Source organism: Musca domestica, unplaced genomic scaffold (assembly GCF_030504385.1).
Source record: "Musca domestica strain aabys unplaced genomic scaffold, Musca_domestica.polishedcontigs.V.1.1 42, whole genome shotgun sequence".
NCBI classification, from domain to species: Eukaryota; Metazoa; Arthropoda; class Insecta; order Diptera; family Muscidae; genus Musca; species Musca domestica.
Window position 1 is genome coordinate 3,272,125 of NW_026712329.1, and position 19,120 is coordinate 3,291,244.

At 35.6% G+C, this 19,120-nt stretch overlaps 1 protein-coding gene across 1 annotated transcript in view; it reads right to left on the reverse strand.

The window, feature by feature from the left end:
* The window catches only part of LOC101898591 (cadherin-23), a 41,921-nt gene that overhangs the window by 7,169 nt on the left and 15,632 nt on the right, over window positions 1-19,120 (reverse strand). Inside the window, exons 2-5 of the mRNA XM_011291906.3 lie at window positions 3,954-4,276; window positions 3,023-3,873; window positions 2,372-2,955; window positions 1,499-2,315 (exon numbers count right to left, since the gene is read on the reverse strand). Coding sequence (XP_011290208.3) covers window positions 1,499-2,315; window positions 2,372-2,955; window positions 3,023-3,873; window positions 3,954-4,212 — 2,511 coding nt within the window. The 5' untranslated portion in view covers window positions 4,213-4,276. The remainder of the gene's footprint in view (window positions 1-1,498; window positions 2,316-2,371; window positions 2,956-3,022; window positions 3,874-3,953; window positions 4,277-19,120) is intronic.

Genomic DNA, 19,120 nt, shown 5'->3' on the forward strand with positions numbered 1-19,120 from the left:
GTAATAGTATCATGAATAGATTCCCGAACTTAACCTTTTAAATGTTCTAACATTCTAAAAAAGCAAAAACATATCCCTTTTCAGATTATACAGGGTGAGATGAAAAAACTGCAACCAACTTCAGACTGCTGTCATTTCTAAGCCACTCGTCCGACAGCTGTTAAAATTATTCCAGTGACAGCTAATATTGTTTAGAGCGTACAAAAGTATTTTGGTGAGAATTTTCCAGAAAAAAGTTATTCGTGATGGAATTCAAGCGTGATAGTGTGATTTCTTTATTTTTGGCTGGAAAACACAAGTGGTTATCATTAGAGCACTCCAGCATTCAAATATGAATAAATCGTTTGTGTCTCGTACTATCGCTCGTTACCGTGATACTGGTAAGGAAGTGGACACGGAAGAACAGCAATATCAGCAAAAATGGTTCGAAAAGTAAAGAAACGATTTGATCGAAACCCGCGTCGCTGTGGCCGAAAAATGGCTCGTGAGCTGAACATATCGCAATATTCCATTCGTCAAACATTGAAAAATGAGCTCGGGGTCAAGCCATTGAAATTAAAAAAAAAAGAAAAAAAAAGAAAATAGACTCAAAAGAGCTAAAGAGTTGCTTCGCTTGGCTGAAAGTGGTGAACTGTCGAATTTGGTTTTCTCCGATGAGAAAACATTCGTTGTCCAGCAGTTTGTAAACAAACAAAATGATCGTGTTTACTTGCCAAAGAGGTCAGCTGAAAATGTGCACCTTCGGTTGGCCACCAGAACTTAAGCGACGACCATGGTGATGGTGTGGGCCGCCATAACAGCCGATGTTCGCTCTCCGCTCGAATTAATCGACCGTGGCATCAGAATAAATGCCGAATATTATCGCGAACATATTCTGGAGGGTGTATTAAAGCCTTGGGCACGCAAACATTTTGGCCGCGGACCTTGGACATTCCAACAGGACTCAGGACCCTCGCACTCAGCACGCGCCACCCAAGAATGGTTACAAAATGAGGTTCCTCGCTTCATTTTCAGCGCACGGTGGCCACCAAAATCTCGGGATACCAATCCGTTGGACTATTGTGTCTGGAGTATTTTGGAAAGCAAGGTTGGCACTAAAAATACCAAAGCTAAAATACTCAAGCAAGCGCTCCGCCGGGAATGGGCCAAAATACCGCAGACGGTGTGACGGTTTCGCCGTTTGAAGACCATAATTCGTGCCGTAGGTGACCAATTCGAACAAATCTAAACTTATTCTAGAACTTGATGCTATTCCCAAATTTTTTTGCTTTCATTCAATAAAATTAAAAAAAAAAATGTAGAAATTATGGCGTTTGAATTTATTGCAGTTTTTTTGTCTCACCCTGTAATTGTGTATTCTTATCTGCATTATTGCCGAAGATCCCAAACTTAACCATTCAAATGTTCTAACACTCTAAAAAGCCAAAACATATCCCTTTTCGGATAATAGTTCAGAATTTCGAAACAAAAAAAATGAAATCAAGACTAAATCACTTACCACAGCCAGACTGTATTGAGTTGTTTTATTTTCCGTTAAGTCTGGATCCAAATTAGCACCATGAGCCACCGATATAATACCCGACTCCGAATTTATTACAAATTTATCCTGGGCTCCCGATTGAATGCGATAAACTATAACATTATTTGGTGCTGAGCCATCACGATCTATGGCAGCGACTTGCAGCACAGAGCTACCACCTGCCAAATCTTCGGGTATACTTTTTGAATAGAAATTTTTCAGGAATATGGGTGGATTATCATTGATATCTTGGACATAGATGAGTACAGAGACAACGGTCGATAACATTGGGATGCCGGAATCACGGGCCCTCACCATTAAATCTAGAACTCGAACTCCCTTATCGGCTTTCTGTTCCTGTGAATGATGATGATGGTGGTGATGGGGTTTATGTTCTACCAAACGTTCATAATCGAAGGAATTAAGTGGCCGAAGAATACCCAATTCTGGATCTATGGAGAAATTTGCACGATACATTCCCTCAACAATTTCATAGGTTATTTGACTGTTCTCTGTGCCATTCAGGTCATTGTCACGGGCCTCCAATTGTAGGGGGTGTTCAAATTCTAGTTTATTTTCCAGTAGAGTAGTTTCATACTGGCGTTGTAGAAATGTGGGAGCATTGTCGTTTAGATCTTCAATGTTAATTATTAATTGGGCAGTGTTGCGATTTCCCTGACCAAGATTGTCAATGGCTTCAACGGTCATGTAATGTCGTGATACGATTTCACGATCAAATGCCGAACCACCGGATTGTTTGATGGTAACCACGCCGTTTATGGGATTTAAATGCAATCTGTGAAAATAAGGTCATGGAATCTTTGGATTTTTGGCAAACATGTTAATACTTACAAATGGGCAATCCCACCCCTCAGATTAAGATATCTTATACCCAATGTCCCATAGTCACCCGAATCCACATCACTGGCCTCAATTTTGGCCACCGTAGTGCCAATTTCACTATTCTCTGCCAGTGAAACATTGTATATATTCTGGGAAAACTCTGGAAAATTATCATTTTGATCTCTGATGAAAATTTGTATATGAGCCGAGGAGTAACGACTCGGTTCATCGACTTCTCGGGCAAAAAGCGTGAAATTGATCTCCTTCAACTGCTCATAATCGAGAGCTTTGGGATTTTTGACACGGATCATAAAGCTTGCCTCATTCACAGCAATATCGGGTACGATTTCAAAGAGATCATTGGGTGGGTCCAGAAATAGACGAAATGTACCATTATTACCCACATCTCGGTCGTAGACAAAATGGCGAATGTCTCCATCAATGAAATTCAGCGGAGTATTTGATTGGGCATTTTCATTGACCTCACAGCGATAGATGGATTCTCCGAAGGTGGGAATTTCATCGTTGACATCGGATACAATAATGGTTACCTCTGTTCTCACCTGGGACGATTGCGGCGATGCGTGGGGATTCTAAAAAGTAGAAATTAGAGAAAATATATCACGTTTAAAACTACTATCTCTACTCTCTCCTTCTTACCTTTGATATTTCTTTGGCAGTGATTTTCAGTATATAAGCTCCATTCACTTGATTACTGGGATCCTCACGATCCAACTCCCGTATTGTATATATCCAACCCGTGTTACGCTCAATGGCAAACAACTCATTCGATTCCAATTCATAGGCTATGGGATTATTAATACCACGATCTCCATCAACACAGAGGACGCGCATTACCCTCGTTCCCACAGGAGCATCTTCGGCTATTCTCGCCACTGGCTGGACTTTCACAAATTCCGGTGGTTGATCTTCCACATCTTTGACTTTTATCAAAATAGCTGCCGTCCCTGTATTCACTGGACCCTGATTGGCACGATCCACTGCCAAGACTCTTAATTGATACAAGGCCTTACTCTCATAATCCAATTGGCCGCTTAAACTCAATACCCCCTTGCCCTGATTTGTGGTAATGGCAAACATATCGTTGTCGCCCTCCAATTCCTGCAAATAATAAACCACCTGACCATAGGCTCCCTCATCGGCATCGACGGCCTCTAGGGATGTAATAATACCAGGTTCACTATTTTCCGGTATTTCAATAGCACTTTGATAGGGTAAAAATATTGGGGCATTATCATTGATATCTTCCACCAAGAGCAGGAAACTTTGAGTCACATAATTGTAGTCGTTGTAGTGGTTATCGGTTAGCGTTAAAACTATTGAGTATTCATCCTGAGTTTCTCTATCCAATTCTTTGGCTAAATAAACATAGGCCTCATTGGAACCTTTGTTTTCGATGCGTATTACTTCACTGTCGGCCGATGGCCTTTTGCCAAATGTCAGGGGATCATTGTCGGGATCATAGCCCTTGAGGGTGTAAATTAAGGTACCTGAAACAGAAAAATACAAACAATACAAAAGTATTAGAAATTTTACTCCATTTTATTCGAAATGTGTGTTATTTACTCACCAACTTCCGTCTCTGGACTCTCTTTCAAACGCAGCACAATCTCCGATTGACCTTCAATAATGAAACGTGGCGGGCGATTGGCTTGAACATTTTGTACTAATACTAACAGTATTACTATGCGACTAAGGCTTCGGAGTCCCATGAGGATCGTTTCGAATTTTAATCGCACCTTATGATGTTTCCTTTTATTGGGTATCGCTGACCTGAGTTCTGTATGTTTTAGAGAGGTCACTATTGACCTCTTTTTGGTTCGATGCATATTTTATTGGTTTATTAGGAAAAGGGAATATTTATGTTTATATCATGACATCTTGCAGGAGATTCTGAAAGTAAATTGAATTAGATAGTGATTTTTTCAAAATGTGATATATTTAAAAAGTTAATAAAATATTCTAAACAAATGGGAGAATAAAATATTAGATTCGTTCCAACAGTTTGTGTTAGGCCTTTTTGTACTCAACCGGGGAGGATACTAGTAAGACCATTGCACAATAGAATCACATTCAAATTTGCTGTCAGAATTATTTCAACGTCTCTGAGCCCTTGTCTTCAATATCAAATTTCAGGATTCGCCTAATGCAAAATTTAGTAACATTTAGTGCGCATATCCTAAACAATCCACATTTCTCCATCCAAGACACCAACAGTGACCCAAAATTAGTACCATTTAATACTTTATAGTACTCATTTGCAAAACCTCTATCGCTTCACTCAGTACCGAATTTAGTAACATTTAGCACTTTTAGTATAACTTTAGTACTCATTTGCAAAATCGTTCCGTATCTCAATCCTAGACACCAAAAGTTTTCGCAACATAAATTGTCACGGTTTCGGCTCACTCACTATCACTTTTCGAACAGCTAAATATATTACCGTTCGAGAATTTTCGTACAATTTCCAAAATCACCTTCATATCTTAACCACAGACACCAACATTGACATCCACATTAAATTTCAGGATTTCAGCTTCTATTCCTTCAACTAATACCAAATTAGCAAATTAGTTTAGCATATAATACTTTTCGTACAATTATAGTACATATTTCTAAAACCACCTTCGTATGTCTATTACAGATATCTACAGAGACCTCAATATCAAATTTCGGGACTTCAGCTCTATCCATTCAAACAATACCATATTTAGTACTATATAGTACTTTTCGTATAATTATCGTAAACATTTCCGAAACCACCTCCATATGTCCAGGCTATACATGAATACCTACCCTAATATCAAATTTCAGATTTCAAGCACCAAAATGTACTAAATATACAACTTTTTATTATTTTCGTGCACATTTTTAAAATAACCTCTTTGTCACACACCTACCACCAACAGGGATTTCAATATCTACATTTCAAATTACCAACTTCTCCCGTTTGCCCAAAACGAAATTGTATAAAACTTAGTTGCATTTGGTACGGTTAGTACTTATTACACATTTCCAAAACCACCAGTTACATCAACCCCATTTCCAAAAATTGATTCTCATACCAAATTTCAAGATTTTATCACTATCCGTTCACATAATTCCAAATGCTTTTAGCACTTTGGTACACGTATTATTAAAATATCGAAAACACCTTTAGATATTATATCCTACGCAACATTAAAGGCAATTTCAGATTTCCAGCTCGATTTCTTCCCCAAATACCAAAGTTATTACTATTTTGTACCTTTCGTACTTTTTATACCCTTCACAATATAAAGTATGGAGGGTATATTAAGTTCGTCATTCCGTTTGTAACTCATCGAAATAATAATTTTAGACCCAACAAATTATATATTTTCTTGATCAGAGTAAAATTCTATGTCCTGGATTTTTGTTTGTCTTTTGTCTGCATGGTGGAGGGTATAAAAGCTGATTTTTCACTTGTTAGTACTAAAATTGATCCTAATATTAAATTTAAGACTTCCAACTCAATTCCTAACCCAGATACAAAATGTAGTACCATATAGTACTTTTTAATACGTATTCCAAAACACCACAAAATTTCAACCCCACACACTAACAGTGATCCTAATGCCAAATTTCAGATTTCAAGCAGTTTCCGTCCACGCAAGGCCAAATTTAGTTTCAACTCAACTCTTTATCTTAACACTACCCATCAGCAGAGACCCCAATAGCAACATATTAAATTTCAAGATCAATCCATTCAACCAAAACCAAATTGTACCGAATTTAGTACCATTTGGTAGATTTGTCAAACTTAGTACACATTTCCAAAAAAAAAAAAAACTTTCCCAAACTTAATTTTTATACCAAACTAGCTGGCCCGGTCCGCGTTGCCGGCCTGTACTTTTAATCATTGATGCGTATTTTTTAAAGCATAATAAATCACAGAACGGCACAATTTTGATTATAAGTAATAGCTGGCCCGGCCCGCTTTGCTGACCCGTACTTTTAGTCTTTAATGAATATTTTTTTAAGCATAATAGAACACAGATCTGAATTATGTAGGTGGCATAATTTTTATTATAGGTAAATTAGCTCCATAGTAATTTCAAAATAGAAATAAACATTCATGGCAAAAATTATAATAGATAATCAAACACCGTCGGTTTTAGATATTTTGATTAGGGTGATCTCATTGCCGTAAGAATGGAATTTATTTATTTTTGTCATTTAAATTGTGCGTTGGAGACCCCATAAAGTCTATATTTTTCATCATAGTATAATTCAATGACGATCAAAGAAATTAATATTCGTAATTTTTCATGTTTCTGCCACAATTTCCGATTGAAAGCGTTTGATATTTCTGAGTTTATCTCATATAGACGTACATCCCAAATCTACGTCCCCAACCAATATTCTCTTGGGGGTTACAAATTCAATATAATACAAAATTTTCTTTTCTGATAACACATTGTTTGGGAAATTGGACTTGGAGGTACACTAAAGTAGGAACTATACTCAAATAAATGTCTATAAGGACAATTATCTGTAAGATGATTCTCTACCCCAGAGTTGCCTAAATACAATTTTTTAGCCAAATCAATTGATGAATGTGGTCAAGAGCAAGATGGACCCTCTCCGAAAATTGAAAATTTCATCAGAAGGGGTTTTTTATCTTCTTAGAAACAAAGATGCCAAATAATGACCTAAAAATGAAAAAAAGTCCATGACCCCGAAAATTGTCTAAATCATATGATGTTTAAACCAAAACGTGATCATTTTTTGCGAGGATGGTTTCTTCTCAAATTACCAACCTTTGCTGATATTAGTATGCAAAATATGGTTATACTCGAAATCGGGCTGTACCCTTAACCGATGGTCATATATCATGACCTGCAAAAGCGATTTTGGAAGGATATAAATCCATTTTTTACTAAATGTTCAATTCGCTCTACCATTTTGCACCCTTTATATTCGGTACTTCACTGATTGCAGTCCCAATGAATTGCATTTTTGGAGTTCTCATTGGACGGATTATTGTCATATGAATGAAGTGGGATGTACATAGGTCACTCATTTCATTTTTAATATTATTCATTCGCCAGAAAACATTCCAAAATTATATGATTTGTTAAAATCCGTCAAGCCGTTCTATAGTTATAATCGTAGTACCTAACATAACTTTCTTTTATATTGTGAAAATAATTTTGAATTTTGTTTACAAACAATTGATTGAATTTAATATGATAAGCCAAATTGAAAAATCATTTAAAATTTAATCGTACATTATATAAAATTGACAAAAAAAAAACAAATTGAAGAAAGAAAAAAGTCCTTCTTGTTCGATGATTTTTTACAGCAGAAGTTTAAAGGTAGTTGCGAAATTTGTCGATAGAATGTACTATTATTTTAAAATTCGATTTCATTGAAAATTCAATGAGATCTCTTTTTTCGTGATTTTTTCGCGATTTTGAAAAAGTATTTTTTTTTTAATTGGTGTGACATCTATTTTTTACTTTGGTGTGACATTTCGATATCATCTATTCCGTTTCGCCACCATATAATTCGGTATTACACTTCCATGTAACCCGCCTTCAATTTCAGTTGTCAAGAAATCAAGTCAATTAAATAAATTGGTATTAATATTCGAATTCAAAAATAAAATATAAAAAACTCTACAAATGTACATTAGAAAAAAGTAAGTCAAAATGGAAAAAAATTCATGCAAAATAAAACATTAGTATTGTACACTTCAAAAGTCAAAATGAAAATTTTAAAATTTCACATTTTTACGCGATTTTTTATCCTTTTCTGCCAAGAGACAATTCCGAATTTGTGTAAATCGTTAAAATCAGATCAGCGGTTCTTGAGTTATATGCGTAGTAACTAACACAACTTCCTTATATATATAGACAGGTTAGAAGTATGCGTGGTCAGTTCCTTGTCGCCCAAATAAATTCCTAAGTTTGGAGGGAAAGTCAACAGTATCTCGTGTAATAATTTTCAAACCGATATCTTCATTATCTTGCAAATATAAAGATTTTAGATAAATAAAGATAGTGGGCGTAAAAGTAGGCGTGGTCAATATTTTTTTCTTTAAAAACCTAACTCGGGGTATGACGAACGTTTGTACAAAAAATTATGCAAATCGGTCCAGCCGTTTTCAACTGATTCCGTTACCAACAAACAACAATTGATTTTTATATATATAGATGTCAAGAATTTAGCTCTATCCCATCAAAAAAAAATGTACGAAATATGGTGCTTTTTATGACTTTTAGTAGACTTACTGTCTAAATTTCGAAAAACGCAGCCTTATTTCATCCCTACGCACCAACATAGACCTATATGCAAAATTGTAAGATTTTAGCTTCAGCCGTTTTGCCTGGGCTTTGATGAATCTGTCAGTCACTCATTTTTACTCTTTTATATATGAATATAGATAGATAACCTTACATACGACTTTAGTTTTTGAAAATATCAAACTGATAGAAATGAGTGAATCGACTTTGAATTTGACGATGACAAAATTCATGTCTTAACGGGTTCCCAGATAAATATTTCGAAAAATTAACTCCCATCCATGTGATTGTGAATATTACAAAAATGGGACGTTCCAGCCCCTTGCATCTTTATTAGATATTTTAATTGTCCATATAGACCTTAAAAATTAATTCAAAATTACAGATTTCCTCTAAAACAGGGAAATCAACTGAATTTCAAAAAAATGTTGGCCACGAAAATTAACCTGGATGTTTTGTTGGACAGCAAAAAACTTAAACAGAAGTGGACAAACATTGTCATACTCATGGAACTACTTTAACACTTGCCTTTATCAAATTGTCGTCCATGTGTGACCAAGCAAATCTTAGTACATGCTCACATGACATACATACATCCATTAAAACATACACACCACATATGTTAAGCAAGTGCATTGAGCATAACACACATTCATTATAATCAACGGCAAAGAGTTACTCCACCATTCCTTTTGTTAGAATCACAGAAGTCGGAACACGACCACTCCGGATCGGTCACTTTTAAATTGAGATTTTGTTTTGTGTTTTTGGAGAGGTTGATTAATTATTTCTTTAGCAGTAAGCTATTCGGATGATGAATGTTGCAATGAAAAGAAAGAAAAAAAACTTGATTTTCATTTTTATTTCAGTTGTTGTTTTTTTTTCTTGTTCTTTTTATGAGGCTGTTGACTTGAATTTATGTCGTTGTTATCGTTGTTTGAGATGAAGGGGAAATGTTAATCCATACTTGAGTTGTACGACTACTCTAGACTACATATGTTTAGGTATTTATGTGAAATCGGATTAATTACCGGAACATGTATACGCGAAATCAAGAGTTTTTTTCCCAGCCATAAATTTGGGGAATTAGAGTAATCGAAATCGAAACCAAAGAATTAAAAAAACTGTATCTGTGGAAATTAGTTTTAACGGGTTAAAAAAAAAGTATATAGAATGTTGAACATGTCGAGATAGCCTCATAGTTACTTTTGAGGATCTTCATAGAATCACTTTCTGAGTCGATGTCAGTCCGTCTGTCCATGTATTTTTGTGAAAAAATGCAGGTCGCATTTATTATCCGATTGAGATAAAATTTTCCAACGACGAACCCTATTGGAATTGGCGAGAATCGGTTCAAATTCAGATATAGCTCCCAATCTTCAACCGATTTCGGGTTAATTGTGCACCAAATGGTCAATATCAGTCCAAATGACTTGAATTTTGGCACATCCGATCGAATTCAGAAGCTCCCATATATATGTTTCATCTGATTTGGGGTTTTATGTCCCCCAAATGCGTAATATGTACTTCACAAGAATGATATTAGGTACCAGATAACTTATGGACCTAAAAATACCTCTGTCAAATTTTATCGAGATCGAATCAGATTTGGATATAGCTCCCATACATATCTTTATTATACCCTACAACACTATGTGTTGGGGGTATTATAAGTTTGATTGGGCCAAAAATTATGTAACACCTCGAAATATTGGTTTCCCATATAGGAAAGTATATATGGATCTTCCTAGCTCGCCGAGCTGAGTCGATCTAGCTATGTATGTCCGTCCGTCCGTCTGTCCGTCTGTCCGTCTGTCCATGTTAATTTGTAATCACTCTACAGGTCGCAATTATGGCCCGATCTTCACGAAATTTAGAATGGAGGTGGGGCTAGGGTCAGAATAGAACCCTATTTCTTTTGGAGATGATCGCCAAATGTTTAGGGGTTGAAATGGACCAAATACTGAAAAAATGTCGGATTTTGCAGTAGCTATACAGGTCGCAATTATAGACCAATCGACACGGAATTTCGCATGTAGCTAGAGTTTAGGGCGGGGAAGAAGCCTACCAATTTGGGTGGTCATCGGATAATATTTAGCGGGTAAAATAGACCATATCTTTTTTGTTGAAAAAATTCAAAATTTTTCATTAAACCGCGAATATTTTAAATCCCGGCGAAATCACAAAGCCATGACAAGGTTACTTCTGATCTTTACATTGATGTTAACATCCAACAAAACGGATATATAGCAAAATATGTGCGATATATATATCTATCAAAGAAGATATGCTTGAAAAATCTCTTATATGTCGAGAACGGCTGAACTGATTTCGACAGTTCTCATTAATTCAGAATAGCCTTTTGGCAGGAAAGAAAAAACGTCTAAAAAATCGCATAAAAATATCTCTCTAAAGATGAAAATATTGATTTTGTAAAATTTTCTCATATTTTTTCAATTTTGTCATATTTTTGGCATATTTTCATTTTGAATTAAACATTTGGTAATATTTCTACAGCTAACAAAACTAAGTAGTTAGGATATCAGGATATCATATACAGATCTCATTTATGGCCCGATCCTTACGAAATTTTGCATGGGTATAAGATGAGGGTCAGAATAGAAGCCTACTCTTTTTGGAGATGATCGCAATATATTTAGGGGTTGAAATGGACCAAAAAACTGCAAAATTGTCTGCAGGTCGTAATTATCGCCCGATCCTCACGCACATTTGAATGGGGGTTACCGGACATTGCAAAAGCCAAGCAGTTTTGGATGGACAAAATACGAAAATATCCATTCCAGCGACTTTTTGGAGAATTCACAAATACAGGAAAGACGCACTTCTGACTATTTCGTTAAGGCTGATTTCGTTGAAGAATATAGTCAAATGTCTGTATCTCATATAGATGCGTTTCAGTCAAAATCAATAATAAATGTTAATCTTTTGCCACTTCTGAGAGATTATAGGTCTTTGGGAAATATTGGTTCCAGATCTAGGAAGACCATTTACCAATAAATTGGGAATGAGAAAATTAGTTTAAGTTGCTATTATTCGAAAATTAGAGAACGAAACCTGATGGTTTTCTTTTATTATCTGTCACAATATCTTGTGGAATTCTTTCGACTATCTTGCCTATATAAACTGTATCATTTATTATAGTGTTGTAGGGTATTCAACGGTCGGCCCCGCTCGACTGTAGCCTTTGCTTACTTGTTCGATATTATTGTGAACCAAATGTATAATATCAACCTAAATGAACTGAATCTTGGCAATTCCGAATAAATTCATCCTAGAAACAAGTAATTCAAATTTGATGAAAATCGGATTAGATATGACTATATGTTTCATCCGATTTGGGGTTTTAAGTCTCTCACATGAGTAGTGTGCACCCCAAAACATCTATATTTGATACTTTTGTCAAATTTTGTTGAGATCGGTTCAGATTTTTACATAGCTTCGATATACATCTTCATCCGATTTTACGGTTATTGCTTACCATACAGGGTGAGATGAAAAAACAGCAACCAACTTCAGACTGCTATCATTTCTAAGCCACTCGTCCTAAAACTGTTAAAATTATTCTAGTGACAGCTAATTATATTGTAGAAAAGCATTTTGGTGAGAATTTTTCAGAAAAACAAGTTATTCGTGATGGAGTTCAAGCGTAATAGTGTGATTTCTTTATATTTGGCCGAAAACCACAAGTGGCTACCTTTAAATAAATTTGAATGAATAAATGTTTTGTCCCTCGTACCATCGCTCGTTACCTTGATACTGGTAGTGTACCCCGAAGTAAAGTAGCGACTTGATCGAAACCCGCGTCACAGTGGCCGAAATATGACTCACGAGCTGAACATATCGCAAAATTCCATTCGGCAAATATTGAAAAATGAGATCGGGAAAAGCTATTGAAATTCCAAAAAGTACAAGAACTTACACCGCCACAGAATGAAAATAGACTCGAAAGAGCTAAAGATTTGCTTCGCTTAACCGAAAGTGGTGAACTGCCGAATTTGGTTTTCTCCGATGAGAAAACATTCGTTGTCCTGTCCAGCAGTTTGTAAACAAACAAAATGATCATGTTTACTTGCCAAAGAAGTCAGCTGAAAATGTGCTCCTTCGGTTGCCACCAGAACTCAAGCGCCGGCCATGGTGATGGTGTGGGCCGCCATAACAGCCGAAGGTCGCTCTAAGCTCGTATTTATCGACCATGGCATCAGAATAAATGCCGAATATTATAGCGAAAATATTCTGCAGGGGTATGGGTACGTAAACATTTTGGCCGCAGACCTTGGACATTCTAACAGGACTCAGCACCATCTCACTCAGCACGCGCCACCCAATAATGGTTACACAATGATGTTCCTCGCTTCATTTCCAGCGCACAATGGCCACCATAATCTCCGGATACCAATCCGTTGGACTACTGTGTCTGGAGTATTTTGAAAAGCAAGGTTTGCACTAAAAAATACCAAAGTGCCGATCACCTCAAGCGCTGCGTCGGAAATGGGCTAAAATACCGCAAAGCAACATTCGGGCAGCGTGTGACGGTTTCATAGGCAGTTTAAAGGCCACAATTTGTGCCAAAGGTGACCAATTCGAACAAATCTAAACTTATTCTAAATATTCAATAAAATCTAAAAAAAATGTAAAAATTATGGCGTTTGACTTTGTTGCATTTTTTTATCTCACCCTGTACTCTACTTAGCACGCATTGTGGTGTTGGGTATCATATAGTCGGACCCACCCGACTTTTAACCTTTTCTTACTGGTTTCATATTGAAGTGGCTTTGCAAAATAAATAATTCTCCAATAAATTGGTTTCGACTATAACAAATTCTTCTTCTATAAAAAATTTTAGATTTTCAAGTTTCGCCCCATAAGTGCAGAATTATTATTGCAGCAAGCATATTGCTATAAAGACAATGTGCCTTCCAATCATGACGTCAACATTTATTAAACGACCATCAATTTATTTTCTCCATTTCTATTATTTCAAAAAAACTAAAAAAATTGAATACCGTTTTTGCATCGATCCATCCATTGCATGCACGTTAAATGCTCATTAGTTTTCATTTTGTTAAAAGTTATTTAAATAAATATTACCATAAAGTATTAAAATTGCATACACAAATTAACATACATCAACACATATTTACATTGTTAATTAATCGTATCGTTCAAAATACAATCAAAAAAAAAAGAGACTGGAGAAACAAAGAGTTGAAACATGTCCCGTTTCGGCGTTTAACTTGCATTTTCAATACAACTGATTTCCATGGAACCCATCCATTTATGAAAAACCTGTAAATTATAGTAACTGCTGAACAACAAATGAAGCTACTGCGGCCGATAACATCAACTGCTCTGCAACAATTGTTGGCACGGCGTCAGTGCTGACCACTAAACCTAATTATTTTCTAGCTGCATAAAAAATATGTTAGTTATAAAATAATTACCCAGCATTTCACTGCAGCTAGCTTTGACGCTTCAGTTGGCAAAATGTCAAAACAAAAACCTTAAATATCAAAAATTGGCTAGTGCTGGGAAATAGTTAATATTAAACTATTAAACCGGTTGGTAAGGGTTTTTAATGGGTAAGGGTTGGTAATGAGGTGAATCATCAAGGAGATCTTCATTCGAATTACATAAAATCGTTTTCCTGTAAAAGCTGAAAGAAAAATATAAGGGACAGACAGCCATCAGCCCCGGATCATCTAGATATACTACTAAATACTCTATATTCGACTATTAAACATTTTGCTATGGTGGAAATAAACTGAGTCCGTTTTTATACCCTCCACCATAGTATGGAGGGTATATTAAGCTTGTCATTCCGTTTGTAACACCTCGAAATATATATTTCAGACTCCACAAAGTATATATATTCTTGATCAGCATAAAATTCTATGTCGATTTATCAATATCCGTCCGTCTGTCCGTCTGTGGAATTCACTCTAGCTTCCGAACGAAATGAAGTAAGTTGATACAAATTTACTCAAATGTGTATTATGTCTGCAGGACTTTTGGTATTGAAAATGGGCTATGTAGGTCCACCTCTTCGTATTGCCCCCATATAACTGTACCCCTCGACATTCGGTATTTTGATGAAATGGGCCATGCAAATCCACGTATAGCCTTCATATAACGGTACCCCTGATATTCGGTATTTTGATGATTTTAGCGACATTATTTACCGGAATTGTTTCAAATTTGGTATTTGAAGTTCGCAATGGATACCATAGCCTAAGACGAGCTATGTAGGCCCCATATAACTGAACCCCCCGATATTCGGTATTTTGATGATTTTAGCCACATTTTTCAACGAAATTGTCTGAAATTCTACACCAAAAGTACTTTGTGAGCACATTAACCACGGAAAGAGAATTGTCTATATAGGTCCACGATATCGTAGAGCCCCCATATAATGCTACCCCCGATATTCGGTATTTTGATGATTTTAGCCACATTTTTCAACGGAATTGAAATTCAACAAAAGGAGTTCTGTGTGAGTTTGGTCCAAGGACGAACCCTATTGAAATTGGAGATAATCGGTAAAAATTAAGATATAGCTCCCACATATATCTTCGTCCGATTTGCCTTTTATTGTGCAACATGACATTTTTTCATTTTTTCATATTTTTTATCGCATGTGATTTTTTCAATTTGACTTATAATATTAAGGTGTACATTTTGTAATATTTTTCCACCTTACAACACAGGTTTGGGATATTATATACAGATTGCAATTATCGTCCGATCCTCACGAAAAGGGTAGGGTTAGGCTCAGAAGGGCTAGGCCTATTGTTTTCAAAGATGTCTGCAATATATTTAGGGGTTGAAATGGACCAACAATTAAAAATGTTCCTGATTTTGCAGCCGTTATAAAGGTCATAAATAGAAACCAAAGGACACGAAATCTCGCATGAAATTAGAGTTTAGGACAGCGGGTAGAATGGACCGCTTCTTTTGTCTGAAAAATACCAACATTAAAAATGCGAACTTCTGCCTTTTTTTGCTGATTTCTTTGACGAATATAGCCAAATATCGTAAAAAGAAGATCGTATAGAAGAGTCTAAATTTGGAGTTACAGAGGAGCCTCTTGCTTTTGGAGATGATCGCAAAATACGACGGAGTGAGTAAATATTGGGCAAATGTCCCTGGTCAAAATCCTAAGGGTAATATCTGGGCAGTGCTCCGTCACATAATTTCAAAAGCGAAATCTTCCGAAATGAATTTGGACATAAGGAGCTTCTAACATATTGTAGTGTTGTAGGGTATCACATGGTCGGCCCCGCACGACTATAGCCTTTGCTTACTTGTTTACTATTGAGCTTACGATCTCGTCACTTGGGTAAAAAATGTTTTTTGTCATAGAAGTTATTTTTAAAATAACTTCTGGGGAGAATATCCCAGACAAAAAGCAAGGGAACTGATGAGGATTGGAGGCTCTTTCCGAAACCTAGGTATTCCCTGCCTTACCCCCTGGTAAACATTACCATCGTTCTCCACTAATAAACAAACGTTGTTTTTATAAATAAATAAAAAAGGGATAAAGCCTGACCATTTTGCAACAACAATATAATTTATTAATTTATTTTTTTTTTTGATCATCAAAGCATTTACGAAAACATAGCCAACACCTTCTTTGAAATATTAAAGAGAAATAAGTATTATCTCCCTGAGCATCAATGCTATAGAAGCTCCCTTTTTATACCCTACACCATACTATGGAGGGTATCTTCATTTTGTCATTCCGTTTGTAACTCATCGAAATAATGATCTTAGACCCAACAAAGTATCTATATTCTTGATCGGCGTAAAATTCTAAGACGATTTAGCCATGCCCGTCTGTATATCTGTGTGTCTGTCTGTCTGTCCGTCTATTTGTCTGTCTGTTGTAATTACGCTATCTTTCGAACAAATTGATATAGAATGCTAAAATTTTGCACAAATGTTTATTTTTCCAGTAGGCAGGATATATTCGAAAATGGGCCGTGTAGGTCCACGTTTTCATATATCCCCCATATAAAGGTACCTCCCGATATTCGGTATTTGGATTATTTTAGCGACATTATTCCCCGGAATTGTTTCAAATTAGGTATTTGAAGTTTGTAATGGATACTACAGCCTAAGACAGAAAATTGTCTATGCAGGTCAACGTCTTCGTATAGGCCCCATAAATCAGTACATCATTATATTCGGTATGTTGACGATTTTAGGTACAATACTCACCCAAATTATTTGAGATGTCGTTTTTGAAGTTCGTCATGGAAGCTACAGCCTGTGACAGAAAATTGTCTTTGCAGGTCCAGGTCTTCTTATTTACCGTTTATTTCAAGTTTCGAATTTGAATATGGTAATGTCCATAATATAACGGCTATATTCGGTATTTTTAATATATTAACAGAATTTTTTTCGAATGTTATCATTTTCGAAAATTCAAATTTTTTCTAAATGGTGGAGGGTACTCTAAGTTCGGCCCGGCTTACTGCTTTTTTATTTGTTTGCCCTTCAATAATGACCCGATTTCAGTTCGTCTATAAAGACTTCAATTCAGCTCGTTTATAAAGCTATCTTCATCAGCTCGATATCAGCAATTCCCTTCAACTCATCAAAAAAATGCCTGGAACTCGTCTATAGATTCTCTCTTTATTTAATCTTAGCTGACACCCTTCAGCTAGTCTAATTAATTTTTACCGCGACACATTTTATACAAATTAAGAAACCTACTTTACAATTCCGAAATACAATTTTATTAAAACTATAACAACAATTGCAAGTGAACATTCATTCGCACATGTATTAAATGTTCATGCAATCATCAAGGCCAAATGAAAGTGAAAAATTTGCAAAGAGAGAAAAAATTGTAAATTAAAGAAAAAATAATTCAATACAAATGTATGTTTTTATTGTTGTTATTACTAATGATAATACAAGTCATGAAATGAAATACGAACAGCAATTTAAATATGAGCATAATAACAATGTTAATTAATTTAAACAATAGATTTTTTTGTTCGTTTATTGCTTTGCGTTTTTATATAACAACAATAAGCACAGCAAAGAAGAGTAGGTGGCTGAGATGGATGGATGGACGGACGGATGGGTGGCTGTCTGGCTGGCTGATAAGCAGGTGTACTATCTGGGTACTTAGGCTTTGATTTGAAATTAACCTTGAGGTCTTGTTGTTGGATTGCAAAACTAAGCAAAGACCTACCAAAACTGATTTTTTTGAACTTAAATTAACTGTATTTCGTTATATTTTTCTACAAAAAAAAACAACATCCGACAGTATTTGGGCAATTAAAATTAAGTACAATGGAATACAACAAGGTCATCGGCGTCTATGGTTGTTGTGTTTTCTTGTTGTTATAATTTTACTTTACGATTTCATTAAGACCAGGAAATTTTTCAATTACAACAACCAACCAATCAGTTCATCTCCAAGTTATCTTCAACACTGTCTTAAATCGACAGTTGTTGGGTTCAACATCTTCATTAGGGGAGATTTTCAAAACTTGAATTTTATGTACGTGTGTGTGTTCATAATATTTAATTAAATCCGTCTATAATGCCTATCTCTCGACGTTTGACTTTTCTTCCCACAGTTTGTCATTCATTGTTTATTTGGTTTTTGTGGTTCGAACATCAAACCACAACTTGAATTGTCTATTGTATTAATTATTTGTAGCATCAGAAAATGGTTCATGTTAAAATTAGAAACATACGTACGTACATATAGTTTGTATCTGTAACATGAAATGTTACACATACTAGTACAATATGACGAAGGGAGAAGAGAGAGGAACAGGAGACTTTTAATGGCATTTATAACCTGGGCGAAAATAATCTAAAATGTGATTATTTAGGTTCATGTTCAGATTTTCAATGTCCAAAAAATTTTGAATTTCGACATTTTCTATCAGGGACAAAAAAAGATAGGTAATAATATGAGATGAATGTTTAAACTTCTTAAGACAATTCAATGTGAATTTCGAGCAAATTACTTTTGATAAGATAGGACTAAGATCTAGGTGGAATCCATGATACAATGAATATCTGAAATAGCGCCTTGGAACCGAAATTGTGATATCAATTGTAAAAGCCGGCTAGAATGTCGAAAATACTCAAAATTTGATAGGAACCTTACAATTGTGACGATAACAGGAATAAGTCGTTCGGACAAATTATGTGATACCCGATAGGATGCCATGTAAATTTATCCCGATCAAGTTTATTTACGCGAAAGACCTTCTCTTAAAGTTGCTGCCATTCTCTTTTCGATATTAGGTCTTTTTTTTTGGAAATAAAGCGATATACATGATTAAATAGGTTGTGTAAAAGAAACGTAAATAATTGTCAAAGAGAGGGAAGTGTGACTTAATAATCACGAAAATGTTGGATATAAAGCAAAATATGTATAATCTACGTATATGCACGTATATGTATATGCATAAGAGCA